The sequence below is a fragment of the Arachis ipaensis genome, chromosome B9 (genome assembly GCF_059453495.1).
Source record: "Arachis ipaensis isolate K30076 ecotype BB chromosome B9, ASM5945349v1, whole genome shotgun sequence".
NCBI classification, from domain to species: domain Eukaryota; kingdom Viridiplantae; phylum Streptophyta; class Magnoliopsida; order Fabales; family Fabaceae; genus Arachis; species Arachis ipaensis.
The window spans coordinates 157691860-157710496 of NC_142444.1; the positions used below are offsets into that span (position 1 = coordinate 157691860).

General features: G+C 34.3%; 1 protein-coding gene and 1 pseudogene across 1 annotated transcript; one reads left to right on the plus strand and one right to left on the minus strand.

The window, feature by feature from the left end:
- Nucleotides 1-1935, plus strand: LOC107616150 (calcium-transporting ATPase 8, plasma membrane-type pseudogene; annotated as a pseudogene).
- Nucleotides 1936-3586: 1651 nt separating this feature from the next.
- On the minus strand, nt 3587-4968 carry RPI2 (ribose-5-phosphate isomerase 2). Its single transcript, XM_016321143.3, has one exon. The coding sequence runs from the start codon at nt 4759-4761 to the stop codon at nt 3961-3963; it is 801 nt and encodes a 266-aa protein (XP_016176629.1). The 5' UTR covers nt 4762-4968; the 3' UTR covers nt 3587-3960.
- Between the last annotated feature and the right edge of the window lie 13669 nt (nt 4969-18637).

Sequence of the window (18637 nt, forward strand, 5' to 3'; positions counted from 1 at the left end):
ATGCACAGATTGTTTCTTTCAAAATTGGGCTTCAGCCCATTAAATAGCCCAATTGAGAGGCGCATCCAATTCCTACCATATTGTGTTACCTTAACACTGGCGTACTCAATGAGGAAAATGATGGCGGATAAAGCTTTGGTGAGGAGGCTTTCCGCTTGTGAGACAATGGGCTATGCAACAACCATTTGCAGTGATAAGACTGGCACGTTGACCATGAATCAGATGACTGTGGTGGAGGCTTATGCTGGTGGGAAGAAGAATGATCCTCCTGGTAACAAGTCAGAGCTCTCTCCCAAGCTCCACTCTTTGCTCATTGAAGGTGTTGCACAGAACACTAATGGCAGTGTTAACGATGTTGAGGTTTCCGGATCACCAACAGAAAAGGCAATTTTACATTGGGGATTAGAGATTGGGATGAACTTCGACTCTACTAGATAGGAATCATCAATTATTCACGTTTTCCCTTTCAATTCTGAGAAAAAACGAGCCGGAGTTGCAGTACAAACGGCTGACTCTGAAGTTCACATACACTGGAAAGGTGCTGCTGAGATTGTCCTAGCCTGCTGTACACGGTACATTGATGCAAATGACCAGTTGGTAGACATGGATGAGGAAAAGATGGTATCTTTCAGAAAAGCTATTGAAGAGTATACGTTGTGTTGCCATTGCATATAGAACATTTGAAAAGGAGAATGTTCCAGCCACTGAAGAAGAACGGGTTCACTGGTCTTTACCAGAAGATACTCTTGTTTTGTTAGCTATTGTTGGTCTGAAGGATCCTTGTCGACCTGGAGTCAAAGATTCAGTGGAGCTTTGCCAAAAATCTGGGGTTAAGGTAAAAATGGTCACTGGTGACAATGTCAAAACTGCAAAAGCAATTGCTGTGGAGTGGAATACTTAATTCCCTTGCTGAAGCTACAGAGCCAATCATCATTGAAGGAAAAATTTTTCGTGCCATGACAGATGCACAGAGAGATGAAATAGCTGAAGCAATCAGTTATGGGACGGTCATCTCCTAATGACAAATTATTGCTTGTGCAAGCATTGAGGAGGAAGGGACATGTTGTGGCTGTAACTGGGGATGGAACAAATGATGCTCCTGCACTACATGAGGCTGATATAGGTCTTGCAATGGGTATTCAAGGAACTGAAGTTGCAAAAGAAAGCTCTGATATTATTATTTTGGATGACAATTTTGCTTCAGTTGTAAAGGTTGTGGATGGGGACGTTCTGTGTATGCAAATATTCAGAAATTTATCCAGTTTCAGCTTACAGTAAATGTAGCAGCTCTTGTTATAAATGTTGTTGCTGCTGTTTCCTCTGGTGATGTCCCACTGAATGCAGTGCAGCTTTTGTGGGTAAATCTTATCATGGATACTTTGGGAGCACTAGCATTGGCAACTGAACCACCAACTGATCACCTTATGGTTGGCCTCCAGTGGGCCGAAGAGAACCTCTCATAACAAATATTATGTGGAGAAATTTGCTGATACAGGCAATGTACCAAGTATCTGTGTTGCTTGTTCTGAATTTCCGAGGTAGGAGCATACTGGGTCTGACACATGACAAAAATGATCATGCAATTAAAGTGAAAAACACTCTGATCTTCAATGCATTTGTTCTGTCTCAAATCCGCGAGTTCACTTCAACAGTCAGGCTTAATTGGAAGCAGTGGCTGATCTCTGTCATCATTGGGTTCATAAGTTGGCCTCTTGCTGTGGTTGGTAAATTGATACCAGTTCCAAATACTCCCATCAACAATGTATTTTCAAGATTTCGGGGTTGAAGAAAGGAACCTGAGGCCTCACAATAGCAACATATAGGCGTGCTGTTTTAAAGACGGATCGTTCTCTTATTGGACGATGTACATGCTTGGTTTTTTTTTTTTTAAGAAAAAAAATAGCATACTGTTTTAGCCAAAAAAAAAACATGTCGCAACAAAATAATAATGGGAATGGGAAGCAGGGGTGGTGATATCTTCTTCAAATCTTTTCTTCTTGTTTGGTGTCTAAGGCAGTAGACACACCTTTAGTCAACACACAATTGCTCTATTTTATCCATGCAGTTCCGGGATTAAAGGGATTTTATGCCGCCCCAGTTCTTCATTCAAATGGATAAGATAAACTATAGTACCTAATTTAATCACCACATTAAATTCGACTCAAGATAAAACAAAGAAATTTTAGAATTGTGTTCTAAAGCAATCTCCTATACCGGACATGTTTCTGACCTTTGATTTCAAGAAAGAAAGCAATGGTCAATTACAAAAGTTGAAATGGTCTAGATCAGTGATGATAGAACCGAAACTCACCTAGCAATTGGGGTCAGCATATTCCAAAGAACACTAGTCACGGCATTGTTAATTAAAGAATTCTAAGATAACCAAGAATATTACCAGTATGTAACTTGTTTACTTGGTCGCTACAAACAACTGCAAGCATCATACCCATAACTTTGGCATCTTCTATGCTAAAGCTTATTAATTTTCAAAGAACTCAAGTATGGGCATGATTAAATATACTCACAACCCAATGTCAAATAAATTAGTATTGCAGCCTAGTTATGACTTATCAATGAAGCAGTTATAGTGAACGTTTGATCTCATCTAAAATATCTAATGTTAAATCCAACATGTAAGAAAAGTATATCAGATTATTGATCCAACATTAAATTGCAGTAAACCAAAAAAGTAGATAATATTGAAGGTAGTAAGAAGAGAATTAGGAATCGGTCTCAATGATAAAATACTATAAATGATCACAAAGATGATCATAACTCTGATAAAATATTAAACAATCATGGAAAACTTAACATACTTCACCAATTTTACATGAATAAAGTTATCATGACTTAATCATTATGTATTAATCACAGAATACTATTACTGACAAGAAGCGTTTCCTAGCTCAAATAATCTGATAGCTAGAAATACAACACAACTGATATGAAATAATACCAGCAATTGCGAGAGCTGCCACATCTTTCCAAATCTAAAGGCAAAATAACAAGCTTCAACGGTTTCTAATGAGGAAGAATTCGTGGTGAAAACAAGACAATATTCCATTATGTTAATGCTCATCCGTAAAATCAATATAGACACGTTAATAGAAGCATCAACCACTTAAGAACACAACTTGATCACACGACATGTGTGAAGTTAGGTAGGCAGCTGAAGTCTCCTTTTCATAGAGTACAAGCAAATGCAGAGGACAATATAATTGCTCGAGCATTCACACTATTGAATAATCATGGCAATATAATTGAAAGATTTTAATGCATGAATGACGACAATTTTATAGCCTTTTGCAATGCCATAAGACAGTTAGACAGAGAAGTACAGAACAACTAATCTTTTTTCAAGTCAATGGATGGGGATAGTTATGATCTACCTACCACAAAGTGTTTCCACGTTTGCAAAAATTTACAAACCCTGTTAACAAGTGTACTTACAATCACAAATTATTGGACCCCAAATAGCAATTAAATGGATGCAACAACACACTACAGGTGATTTATGAACAGCAGCTACATCTTGATTTTAAAGGAAAAGTACTTCAGAACCAGACAAAGGCTAAGCACCAAAATATAAAATCCCCAAATCAAAGAGGGGAAAAGGAGCAAAATTTGAATTGGATTAATTCAATAAGTTAAACAATATCAGTTCAATAACAAGTTGTGTACAAAACACATTACATGAACTGAAAATCCCAATTCCCAGCAAGTCTATAAAATTCTCTTATGCTTGCTTGCTCAAACCAGGTCAAAAATAACAAAATTGGCGGAGAAATTAAGATACTTTCTCCAGCAATTGCAACTACACCAGGTATCGTATGTTAGAACCCCCCAAGGGCCACCCCAAATGTCAAAGCATCAACCGTTACAAATTAAACTACCTCCCTGACTATTCCAATTTTACCTACATTATTGTTCATGTCATTTAATGGTGTTTGAATTAAGCTACTACTTATTCTTGACAGTTAGGCCAAGTTCACCTGCAACAATAACAGTGGTAGCCATGTCAATGAACATTCCATGCTCCACAACACCGGCGATTTGCAGAATGGAATCGCTGGCAGCCTTCAAATCCCCAATACTCTGCTTGAAATACAAATCAATTATATAGTTGCCATTATCAGTGACATAAGGCTCAGCCTTTTCGCCCAAAGTTCTGAGCTTTGCAACGCAACCAGATTCCTGAAAGAGATTCTGAAGCCTGGAAGCGGTGAACTTCCAACAAAATTGAATAACTTCAACGGGCATAGCCAAACCGCTACCACCAATATAGTTAACGAGCTTGGACTCATCGACGATTACAACGAACTTCTTGCAAGCACCTTCAACCATCTTCTCCCTCAAGAGGGAGCCACCGCGTCCCTTGACGAGGTTAAGGTAAGGATCAACCTCGTCGGCGCCGTCAATGGCGAGATCAACGACGGGGTGAGAGTCCAGATCCGACAAGGGGATCCCGAGAGAGAGGGCTTGCTCGTGCGTCTTCTTGGAAGTGGGTATTCCGACGATGTCCTTGAGCTTGCCTTGATGGAGAAGCTCGCCGATTCGGTCGACAGCGTGTTTGGCAGTGGAGCCGGTTCCGAGGCCGAGAACCATACCGGATTCGACGTACTCGACGGCTTTGTAGGCTGCGATTTTCTTCAAATCGTCTTGGGTGAGAATGAGCTGAGAGAGAGAGGAAGAGGGGAGAAGAAGGCCAGCTTCCATGGCTGCTTTCTCGGAGGCAATGAAATGGGGGCAGGGAATTGCCATTGAATTGGGTTTGGGGGGAAATGAATGAATGTGAATGTGTGGTGATGAGTTAATGTGTGGAGATAGGGTTCCTGCGGAAGAGAAATGAGAAGAGAAGAGAGGGGGCGGAGATATGAGAGGGCGTGTTTGGTTGTGGGGGTTTATATATGGAGAGAAAGCAACAGAGGAAGGGGATGCAAGTGGTAGTGTGTCTCAAATCTCAATTCTGCTTTCTTGCAATTGTGGGCAATTTATGTGTTTCACTGTTTCTTTCGCGCGGCGAAGCAACAAAGAAACACAACACACCCCTCCTAATCCTCCGGAATCAAAGCTATGCATCTTAATTACCTAATTTATTATTAATTTACTTTTAATATAATTTCATACATACATTTAATTTCATAATATAAAAAAATTATTTTTTATATTAATTACGTAAAAAAATATATAATTGAACAATTGTATAAAATATTCTATATATAAAAATATTTTACAAAAGATAATAATTTTAAATATTGATATATATTATATTAAAAAATTTGGTCAATTTATATAACAATTTTAAATTTATGTTTCACATAAATAAATAACATTTTAATTAATTAATTATTTAAAATTTATATCATAAAATATTTTAATTTCCAAAATACTTCGCAAATGTTAGAAATTAGATCAAATATAAAGTAATTTAATAAAAAATGAGAGTACATAAGAGTACAAAATTTTTTTAAAAAAAATTGATCTATGAACCAATAAAATAAAAATAGTATTAAAATAATAAAATTAAGAATAAACAAAATAACGTTAAGTAAAAGAATAAATTAAACTTTTTTGAGTAAAAATACAACAAAAAAAACGTCAAAATGGTCTTATTTTAATACATATTTTTTTTATATTAACTGCGTAAAAATACATACGATTGAATAATTGTATAAAATATTTTACATATAAAAATATCTTTATCGAAGATAATAACTTAAAATATTGATACATATTATATTAAGAAATTTGGTCAATTTAGCTAGAGATTTTAAATTAATATTTTCACTCAAATAAATAACATTTTAATTAACTAATTATTTGAGATTTATATCATAAAATATTTTAATTTAAAAAATACTTCCCAAATGTTAAAAATTATGCATGATTTATTTGTATATGTTAGATGTATACAAAAAAAATAGATTAATCATATGTATAAAATATACGTTAGAAATTAGTTAATATTATATATATTTATACACAAATATAAAGTTATTAATTTTTTATATGCATTATCATTTTTTAATAAAATAATTAATAACAAATAGTTAAACTTGTTATTAAACTTATAACTCTGTGTTTATATCTATGAAGTTGATTGATAATATATTGATACATTTTTCTTCTAAAAATGATACATAGCTATTAAAATTGAATTACTAAACTAAAAAAAAAATTGAATTAATAACTAAAAATAATAGTTAAAATAATAAATTTTTATATTTTTATAATAATATGTCATATTATGAGCTCCATTCCATTTAAAATTAAAACTTGAAAGGTATGAGAATTCTTTTAAGGTTAGGAGAGTTCAACCAAACAAGTAAAGAAAAAGAAGGTGCAATTCATGTCCAATCTCTAATACATATTCTATTAACAAACCCTCAAGTTTGACACAATCCACAGTAAACATTCAACTTTCAATTTCATAGTCTTTACTCTTTAGGAGACTCCCTATAACGTGAAAATACAAATTTATTGGACAGAAATTATTCGCAAAATTCCCGGTAAGCTAAACAAAAAACTCATGTAAACTGATTGTTATTTTACATTTTAATTTTATTTATTTATTATACTTTAAAGAAGTGTGAATGGAATAATCCAAACAGTCGGATGCATTGGGAAACTAGGCGTGAGGCTTGCTTTTATTACGAATCTCCGCATATTCCTTTTCAATGGATATTATCTATGATCTCTTATTACTTTTGTGCACAGAAAACAATTTTTTTATAATCACTTATTTTCAGATTTCAAATTTACTTAATTATTGCCCTTTTATTATTTCATAGTATGATGTACAATCCATACTACTTTATAAATTTTACGTCTTATATATATGATATTAATTATAACAAAATTGTTTAATATAAAAAAATTGAATGTGATTCTTGATGTTATTAGTTTATTACTATTATATTATTCTTCTTTTTCATAAAAGCCTTATTCGTTGCTCTTTCTCTGTCACTTCTCTTTTGATAAGATTCTTTTTCTTCTCTCAAGTCTGAAGGATATGGTGATTGGTGGGTATGCGGTTAGACAATACCACTTGACTTCTTCGATAAAGACACATGGTGCGTGTGAGCCATAATTTTTGTATTATATTTTTAGATTCCTTTTGTAAGAAATATATACACAAAAATAATATATAGGATTAATGTTGTTCTATATAATTTGTTACCATCTAAAAAGACTTTATTATATTTTTATTTATGATACTTTAACTTATTTATGAATGATTATGCTGCGCAGCTTCGGTCTCATCCATTGGCTAATAATGGATTATCTTTCTTTTGTCTGCATTTTGTAAGGTGCACAAACAACCGACGCGAATTTGAATATATTTTTGAAACTTGCATGTCAATGCAACTTGCCATTTTTTATATACATAAATAGTCTATAATATATGGTCTATGAAAGGGAACAATTTTTGTTTTATGGAGCAATTCTTTTTTACCTTCTTATTTTACAGAAAATGAAAAGCAAATAATTAAGCTAATGGAGTTATATGAGTCCTTTAGTTCAAGAGATATAAATTTGAAGAGTTTAAATATTAATAATATTAAAGTTAAAGATAATATAAAATATGGCGATTCATGCGTTCAAAATATATCACGAGATTTGGTTCATGAATCAAAAGCCCGAGTAATAACATACATCAATTGAAATTGAATTGTAGTAGTAGAGATTCAGAGAGATTACTCTGACTTCACACGTAAGCATTGAAATGACCCATGTTTTCCACGTGGAAATTACGCCAAAATGAAAAACACTAGTATTAGGTTCCAATTAAATGCTGGCATTATTAGTCATGGTCTTGGTCAAAATTTTGGTTAGGAACATTCAACATGCTTGAAAGCTTGATACCTGGCTTTCCAATTCCACAATCTATGTGCTTATAATTACGGGTCTGGTAAGTTTTAAAAGTTTTTTTTTTTTAATTTTTAATTTATAAAAGTTAGTAGTATTAATATTTGGTGTAATTTTTAAAATTAAATTATAATTTTTTAAAAAATTATTTAAATATTTATAAAAAATAAAAAAATGATTTCTCTCATAATAATATATTTTTTTTAGGGGAGTGCTAGGTACAGGGACGGACATACGGGGGCGAATGGAGGCCTTGGCCCCAGCTCTTTTGAAAAAAGATTAATAGTAATAAGTTATTAAGTATGATTTAATTTTTTAAAAAATTTATTTAGTATTTAGTTAAATATAAATAAAAGTCTAATCTAACTTAAATATTAATGATTTCTAATATCTAAAAAGTAAGTAACAATATTAAAAAAATTTGAAAAGATATTATTACTAATATTTTTAAATTAAATAAAATTTTTCAAATCTCATAAAGTGGATTTTTTTTCTTCTTGTGAGCGTCCTTCTTTATTCATTTGGTATTAATTCTCTATGTTTCAACTACTACAACTGAGAGATCTTTTTCATCTATGAATATTGTGAAGAATAATTCAGAAACAAAATGAAATATGAATTTCTTGCTAATTGTCTTTTAATTATATTAAAAAAAATTGCTGAAAAATTTGACAAAGATTCTATTATCGATGAATTTTATGATACGAAAAATCGACCACTTCGTTAATAAAAAATACATACATATTTTTTGTATTTTAAAATATATTCTCTATCGGTATATTTTTGTAATACTGATGAGTTTGAAAAACTCCAAGTTAATTTTGATGATGAACAAACATTATTGAAATATTTAATCACAATATTATTAATTTGATTTTTATTTAACATATGTTAATTAATAATTTTGTGATGCAGATTTTAATTGGGTCGAAAATAAAATTCTGGTGCAAGCCCAATTATACTCAGTCTTGATTTAATGCAAGAATACATGATGAGTATGGCTGAATTGATTTTGGGCCGAAACAAAAGAAAATTAACAAGCCCAAGTGTTTTACTATTAGCTTAGCTTTGAATGTCCAAATTAGTTTGTGGCGGAAGCTAGTTGTTATAATGGGCCAAATTGATTTTATTATTACAATCCCAAGATCTATGTTAAGTGATCCAATGTTTGATCCAAAATCCATCAGGAAAGCAAATGTTATCATTTGCCTTATGCTCTCCAACGGATTCCAACTTTTATTAAGGATGGATTTCAAATTTCATTTTGGTAGCATTAGAAACATAAATGAGAGAGAGAAAATGAGTGACATGATTGATGTATTTAAGCTACACGCCACTCTAAAGGGAAGTAAAAGCATCTTTTGAATTAAATTGATTAACTCATTTAATTGCTTTCCTTTCAAGTTGTTTATTCTCTCTTATCTCTTTCCTTCTTCGTTTCGGTCATTACCCAGGAAACCATGAAAGCAAAAATTAGCTACCAAAGTGAAGGAAGAACACTCTACAACCATCTCAATGATGGCAAGAAAACATAACAAAATAAAAGTATGCTGTGGCTAAGATATTCACCAAAAATGATAAGATTTGGTGAGGTAATCTCGAGCTCTTCATACTCAAAAAGAAAAAAGAAGATTCGGCCAGCAAGGTAGAGATTCTTGGAGGCATGGCTTGTCTTTGATTCTGCTCAACCACCACAGGAAGTAGCTAGAGTGGCGAAGTGATGGAAGAGGCAGAGATTGGAGCAGATGAAGTCATCATCATCATGAAGCATCAAGGGCCAGAAGTCCATCTTGGAGAGCAAGCCAAGGATGGAGCGCTCGGATTGATGAAGAGTGATGACCAAGGAAGGACTAGAGGTAATTGCATGTTGGGTTTTACATGGTTATCTCTTCTCTCTCTGTGTGGCCGAACCAGATCTGTTTCTTGGAGAAGAAGAAGTTGGCTTGGTTTTTGGCTTCAAAAGTGGAGGCTTCCCTCTTCTATAAAAAGAGAGAACAGCCACTGTTTGGAGCAAGGAGAAAGTGTGAGAGTGCAAGGCACAGAATTCTCAGAGCTACCTGAGCTAACAGTTTTCTCTTCTCCTTCAATGTATTATGTTTAGTATTTTTCTGTTTAATTTTGTCATGTCTTGAGTCTCATGGAAAAAGGCAAACTGTGAGGTTTGTATGAAAAAGCCATAGAGCGGAAAAAGGCAGAGAATGCAAAATTAAAAGAAAAAGCCATAGATGTCCTTAGAGTTCCTTTGTACGTCTATGTTGTGTTTCATGATTCTGTGGGAATCCCCTTGTAAGTTGGGTTAGCACTTTACAGTTTGTAATCAAGTTGATTATAGTGAAATTCCATCATTGTTGTGATGGAGACTGGATGTAGGCTGCATTGCACTTAGCAGCTGAACCATGATATATCTGGGTGTAATCTTCTTTCTCTACTACTCCATTTCTGTTTCTACTGTACAGGAGCTAAAACCAAAAATATCTCGTGCCAAGTGACGAGATAAAACTAAAAAGTCTCGTGGCTAGGGATGAGATAAAAACAGAAAAGTCTCCTGAAGTTATTTCAAAGGCCAGCAAGTGTTACTAAGCAAAAAGGGGGCTAAGATTCAACCCCCCTTCTCTTAGCCACTGAAACCATCAATTGGTATCAGAGCCTGGTCTCAAAGAGATCAAGCTTTGCAGCTTGGAGAAAAGATTCAGATGGCAGAAAGCAGTGGCTCTAATATGGTGTCCTACAACCTTACTGAAGGACAGTAAAGTAACAGACCGCCTCTTTTCAATGGGAAAAACTATACCTATTGGAAAGAGAGAATGAAGATTTTTGTGCAAGCAGTAGACTACAGACTCTGGAAGATCATTCTGGATGGTCCTCAATTTCCAACTATCACCAGTGCTGAAGGAATAGTCTCTCTTAAGCTAGAAGCAAGGTGGACCGAGGAAGATAGGAAGAAGGTGGAGCTAAATGCCAAGACTGTTAACTTGCTCAACTGTGCTATCAGCTTCAAAGAATACCGGCGGGTATCACGATGCACAACGGCAAAGGAAATCTGGGACAAATTGCAAATTACTCATGAAGGAACCACCATTGTAAAGAAGACTCGGACAGATATGTTGAACAGAGAATATGAAATGTTTGCAATGAAGGAAGAAGAGTCCATTGATGAATTGTTTGAACGATTCAACATCATCATTGTTGGCTTAGATGCTCTGGAAATTATATATCCTGATTCTGTGCTTGTGAGAAGAGTGCTGAAATGTTTCACAAAAGAGTGGGAAACAAATGCTTTAATTATTTCTGAGAGCAGTAGTTTAGATTCCATGACATGTGATGATTTGAGAGGAAACATTCTTGCTTTTGAAAATACTTATTTAAAAAGGGATCCAAAAAAGAAAGGAATTGCTTTTTCTTCTGTGACTAACCTTCTGGATGATGAATCCAGTGATAACTCTTCTGAAAATGAGTTTGTGTTGTTTGCCAAAAATTCAGGAAAATGGTAAAGCTCAAAGGCAAAGGCAGCAGCTCAAGGAAAATGAAGAAAGACCTCAGCAAAGTAACTTGTTACAACTGCAAGAAATTGGGGCATTTCAAATCTGATTGTCCCAAGTTAAAGAAGGAAGAGAAGCCGAAAAGAGGAAAGAAGAAGGGACTGATGGCTTCATGGGAAGATTTGAAAAATGACTCAAATGATGATGAGGAATCCGAGACCAAGTCACAACCATGTCTCATGGCAGATCACATAGATCAGGTAGTCTTTCATAACCCTAACACTGAAGATCTTCATCTTATGATAGACCACCTTTCTGAAAAAATAAGATGTTTTCTGCTGGAAAATCAAGAACTTGAACAACAAATCATCATTCTTAGAGCTGAAAACAGTTTTCTTAAAGATAAAGTAAGGGAGGCCAAAACTGCTTGTGATCTTGTTGAAGAAAATAAGCAGTTAAAAGCCCAACTTAGAAGTTGTGAAAGTAACCATTCTATTGTTGCCTATGTAAATTGTTTTAAGGAGAATGAAGAGTTGCTGAAAAAGATTAGAAATCTTGAAAATGATTTAGCCAAGTTTACTCAAAGTTCAGAAAATTTAAATCAAATATTGGCTAATTAAAAACCACTCTTTGATAAAGCTGGTTTGGGGTATTACAAATCTGATGAGAAACCTTCTTTTGAAAATAGAGCTTCATCTTCTAATGACACAAGGTTTCAAGATCCCACCTATTTTAACAAAACAGCAAAGTTTTGTAGGCTATGCAACCGAAACGGTCATTTTCCTATTCAATGTTTTTTTGGTGAAAGAATGATTGGTGATAAAGTTTACAAAGTTGTTTTTTATTACAATGGTTTGGGACATAGGAGATGGTTTAACGTGAAAGGATCCAAGAAGATTTGGATACCTAAGGTCACTTGAGCTTGTTTTGTAGGTGTGCCTAGCATCCAAACGGAAAGAGAATATGTGGTATATGGATAGCGGATGCTCTAGGCATATGACCGGAAAGACAACCTTCTTCATAAAGCTTGATGAATATGATGGAGGACTTGTCACTTTTGGTGATGATGCAAAAGGAAAATAGTGGCTGTTGGGAAAGTTGGTAAAATTTTTTCATCTTGTATAAATGATGTTCTTCTTGTACATGGCTTGAAACATAATTTACTTAGTGTTAGTCAATTGTGTGATTTGGGTTTTGAAGTTATTTTTAAGAAATTTGTATGTTTGGTTGTTTGTGAGAAAACTGGGGATATTTTATTTAAAGCTAAAAGATGCAATAATGTGTATGGATTAACTCTTGAGGACTTAAAAGAACAAAATGTAACATGCTTTACATCTCTTGAATCTGAAAAATGGCTATGGCATAGAAAGTTGGGTCATGCTAGCATGTACCAAATTTCTAAGCTAGTTAAGAAAAATTTGGTTAGAGGAATTCCAAATATCAAATTTGATAAGGATCTTACTTGTGATGCTTGTCAATTAGGCAAACAAGTAAAATCTTCTTTTAAAACAAAGGATGGAATTTCTACTAAAAGGCCATTAGAGATGTTACACATTGATCTTTTTGGTCCAACAAGAACACAAAGCTTAGGAGGTAAACACTATGGTCTTGTGGTGGTAGATGATTACTCTAGATTTGGTTGGGTACTTTTCCTTGCTCATAAAAATGATGCCTTTCATGCTTTTTCAATCCTTTGCAAGAAAATTCAAAATGAAAAAGATTTAAAAATTGCTCATTTGAGAAGTGATCACGGAAGAGAATTTGAAAATCAATATTTTGAAAAATTCTGTGATGACTTAAAAATTTCTCATAACTTTTCATGCCCTAGAATACCTCAACAAAATGGGGTAGTTGAGAGAAGGAATAGAAGCCTTCAAGAGATGACTAGGGCCATGCTTTGTGAGAATGAGATTCCTAAATTTTTATGGGCTGCAGCTGTGAATACAGCTTGTTACATTTTGAATAGGACAATCATTAGAAAATGGTTGAAAAAAATCCCTTATGAGCTATAGAAAGGAACCCCTCCAAATCTTAAGTACTTTCATGTTTTTGGATGCAAATGCTTTGTACTTAACAATAAAGAAAACCTTGGAAAGTTTGATCCAAAATCCTATGAAGGAATGTTTGTTGGATATTCCACCACAAGCAAGGCTTATAGAATTTATCTCAAAGAGCATAGAACCATAGAGGAATCCATACATGTTACTTTTTGTGATTCTAATTTAATTCCCAATGTTGTGATAGATAATGATTCAGATGGTGAAGAGGCTGGAACAAGTAAAGAAAATCCTAAATCTGCTCAAAATGAAGAATCTTCCAGTCCATTTTTGTCTCGTTAGATTGGAGGAGACATTTCCATTTTATCTCCTGAGCAGACACGAAAAACTAAAACAGTGAGACCACCAGAAACTCATCAAAGCTCAACATCACTTCGGAAGCCTAGAGAATGGAAGTCTATGAGGGGTTATCCTCATGACTTCATAATTGGTGATCCCTCTCAAGGAGTAACAACAAGATCCTCCACCAAAAGGCAACCCGAACCAAGCAATTTTGCCCTCTTGTCACAAATGGAGCCCAACAATGTCAAAGAAGCTCTTGAGGATCCATCATGGGTTAAGGCAATGCAAGAAGAGCTTGCTCAATTTGACAAGAATGAGGTTTGGACACTAGTACCCCATCCGGATGGTAAGAAAGTTACGGGTACTAAGTGGGTATTTAAAAATAAACTTGGTGAGGATGGACAAGTTGTTCGTAACAAGGCTAGATTAGTGGCTCAAGGTTACGATCAAGAAGAGGGTATAGATTTTGATGAGTCTTTTGTTCCAGTAGCTAGAATGGAAGCAATTAGGTTGCTTATTGCCTATGCTACCCATAAAGGTTTTAAAATGTTTCAAATGGATGTTAAATGTGTTTTCCTTAATGGCTTTATTGATAGAGAAGTGTATGTGACACAACTCCCCGATTTTGAAGATAAAAAATTTCCAAATCATGTTTATAAACTATCTAAGGCTCTTTATGGTCTTAGACAAGCTCCAAGAGCTTGGTATGAAAGGCTTAGTGCCTTCTTATTGGAAAATCAATTTCAAATGGGTACCACCGACACCACTTTATTTATTAAAGCATCTAATGATGATATACTCCTTATTCAAGTTTATGTTGATGACATTGTATTTGGATCGGCCAATGTATCCTTGTGTGAAGAGTTTAGAAAACTCATGACTAGCGAGTTTAAGATGAGTTTAATGGGAGAGCTAACTTTCTTTCTTGGCCTCCAAATTAAACAAACTCCTAGTGGTACCTTTATTCACCAAGGAAAGTATGCAAAAGAACTTATCAAAAAGTTTGGCCTAGAAAACTCCAAACCAATGGGTACACCAATGCATCCTAACACAAAACTTGAAAAGGATGATGATGGTCAAGATGTAGATGAAACAAGGTATAGAGGAATGATAGGTTCACTTATGTACCTTACCTCCTCTAGACCGGATATTGTCCAAAGTGTGGGTGTATGCTCAAGGTTTCAATCTCACCCAAAAGAATCCCATCTTACGGCCGTTAAGCGCATCATTAGATACATTAAGGGAACTAGTGATTATGGATTGTGCTATCCTAAATCTGATGACTTTTGTGCAGTAGGGTTTTGTGATGCAGATTATGCGGGAGATAGAGTGGATTGACGGAGCACATCTGTCATGTGTTGCTTCCTTGGAAGTTCACTCAACATGTGGTCAAGCAAGAAGCAAGCCACAATGGCTTTATCCACAGCTGAAGCTGAATACATTTTCGCATCTGCATGTTGCTCTCAATTAATTTGGTTGAAAACACAATTGGAAGATTACAAATTAAAAATCAATAGTATACCCTTATTTTGTGATAATATGAGTGCTATAAACATATCAAAAAATCCTGTTCTGCACTCAAGAACTAAGCACATTGAGATAAAATATCATTTCATTAGAGAACATGTGCAAAAGGGTACTATTGATATTCAATTTGTAAAATCTGAAGACCAAATTGCTGATATTTTTACAAAACCCCTCTATGAAGACAGATTTTGTACATTGAGAAAAAGTTTGGGAATGTTTGATTTAAGTTCTTTTGATAATTTGTGAATATTTGATTCTGTTCAGTTTTGTCTCGCAGGTATGGACGAGATAAAAATGAGGGCATGATGGAAGGACTATGATCAAGGGGGAGGCAATGCAGAATTTAATTTCATGGGCCCCATCAAATATCTTTGACCCCGCCATGACAGTTTTGTTAGTTCCTCATTTTATTTGAAAAATAAAATCACAAAATCTCTTGGTTGTCATCAAATCTTTTTGGAAGTGGTTATTTTCAAATCAAATCTTTTCCATTCCCTCATCCCTTGATTCTAGGAGTTAACCTTTCAGTTTTAATTTTAAAATCTTTCCTTGTTGATCACCGTGCATAACCCTCTCTCTCCACTCAACTTAATGGTCATTAACCACCTAATCTTCTCTCTCCATTCAGCATTTAATACTCCCTGTTGCTGCTACTGCTGCTGAATACTCTGTTATTTTGCTCTTTGTATATTTGATGCTTTGTTATGTTTCATTGATTTGTTGCCATGTTTTGCTTTGCTATGTTTCATTGATTTATTGTCCTGTTTTGTTTTGCTTTGATCTGGCTCTGTTTTTGAGCACTTTATGGATTAATTTTGACTTGAGCTTTGATTATCATTGATAAATTTATTTGCTCAAATGCATGTGTGATATGGAATTTTATTAAGATGTTTGAAAAATATTTCCTTGTGAAAATATGATTCAATCTTAAAGGATCCAAATCCTTGAAATTTTCATCTTTTAGGAATCCTTTGGAGCTTGTACACAGTTTTTGGTGGAAAATAAATATTCTGCTGTTTAGTATGTTGTTTTCATTTATTTTGCAGGACCCCATTGATGACAAAAAGGGGAAAAAAACTGAAAATTGAAATCTGAAAAACAGAGGCAAAAAACAGGGGATGAAATTTTCAGTTTGAAAATTCATGATCACCCTTGTTAAAAGGATGAGGATGCATGTTGTTATTGCATTTGTTTCACTGTGATTACTACTGCTGGAAATGCATTTGGCATTTGGTTTATGATGATGTTTGACAATGCATTTGTTTTGATTATATGAATGACTGGTTGTTGATTTATCTTGATGAACATGCCTTTATTGAAATAGGAATATTCCGATTCATCTTGGTAAACATGCTGGCTTGATAACTTATTTTTGGTAGTTCCTTTAAACTTTGATATGTATATGCTGCCGTGTTTTGATGTGATCATGTGTGTTTCAAAATATTTTCATTAACATAATAATACTGCTCTGATATCTTGAATGGAAAATATTTGAAAATCTTTTGAACAACATTTTCTTTGTACTCAATTAATGAGTTTGAGGAGAAAATCAATTTATTGATAACAAAAGAGTTTTGATTATCATACAACTCTGCTCATAAATCAAGCATTTAGCATCATATAATGAATATGCTAAATAACATTGTTACTTGAAACTTGATTAAAATGTTACAGGTTAGTGCTTCCCTTGGTAAAAATGGTATATATTAAGGGGGAGCCATGTGACAACTTGAAAGGGGGAGAAATTCAAATTCAAAGGGAGTATTCTTTACTCAATCTTTAAATTTCTTTCCATTTCAATTTTAATAATGTTTGTCATCAAGGGGGAGATTGATGAGTTTGAAAAACTTCAAGTTAATTTTGATGATGAACAAACATTATTGAAATATTTAATCACAATATTATTAATTTGATTTTTATTTAACATATGTTAATTAATAATTTTGTGATGCAGATTTTAATTGGGTCGAAAATAAAATTTTGGTGCAAGCCCAATTATACTCAGTCTTGATTTAATGCAAGAATACATGATGAGTATGGCTGAATTGATTTTGGGCCGAAAAAAAAGAAAATTAACAAGCCCAAGTGTTTTACTATTAGCTTAGCTTTGAATGTCCAAATTAATTTGTGGCTGAAGCTAGTTGTTATAATGGGCCAAATTGATTTTATTATTACAAACCCAAGATCTATGTTAAGTGATCCAATGTTTGATCCAAAATCCATCAGGAAAGTAAATGTTATTATTTGCTTTATGCTCTTCAACGGATTCCAACTTTCATTAAGGATGGATTTCAAATTTCATTTTGGTAGCATTGGAAACATAAATGAGAGAGAGAAAATGAGTGACATGATTGATGTGTTTAAGCTACACACCACTCTAAAGGGAAGTAAAAACATCTTTTGAATTAAATTGAGTAACTCATTTAATTGCTTTCCTTCCAAGTTGTTTATTCTCTCTCATCTCTTTCCTTCTCCGTTTCGGTCATTACCCAGAAAACCATGAAAGCAAAAATTAGCTACCAAAGTGAAGGAAGAACACTCTACAAGACCATCTCAATGATGGCAAGAAAACATAACAAAATAAAAGTATGCTGTGGCTAAGATATTCACGAAAAATGGTAAGATTTGGTGAGGTAATCTCGAGCTCTTCATACTCAAAAAGAAAGAAAAATATTCGGCCAGCAAGGTAGAGATTCTTGGAGGCATGACTTGTCTTTGATTCTGCTCAACCACCACAGGAAGTAGCTAGAGTGGCGAAGTGATGGAAGACAGGAAGAGGCAGAGATTGGAGCAGATGAAGTCATCATCATCATGAAACATCAAGGGCCAGAAATCCATCTTGGAGAGCAAGCCAAGGATGGAGCGCTCGGATTGATGAAGAGTGATGACCTAGAAAGGACTAGAGGTAATTGCATGTTGGGTTTTACATGGTTATCTCTTCTCTTTCTGTGTGGCCGAACCGGATCTGTTTCTTGGAGAAGAAGAAATTGGCTTGGTTTTTGGCTTCAAAAGTGGAGGCTTCCCTCTTCTATAAGAAGAGAGAACAGCCACTGTTTGGAGCAAGGCGAAAGTGTGAGAGTGCAAGGCACAGAATTCTTAGAGCTACCTGAGCTAACAGTTTTCTCTTCTCCTTCAATGTATTATGTTTAGTATTTTTTCTGTTTAATTTTGTCATGTCTTGAGTCTCATGGAAAAAGGCAAACAGTGAGGTTTGTATGAAAAAGCCATAGAGCGGAAAAAGGCAGAGAGTGCAAAATTAAAAGAAAAAGCCATAGATGTCCTTAGAGTTCCTTTGTACGTCTATGTTGTATTTCATGATTCTGTGGGAATCCCCTTGTAAGTTGGGTTAGCACTTTACAATTTGTAATCAAGTTGATTATAGTGAAATTCCATCATTGTTGTTATGGAGACTGGATGTAGGCT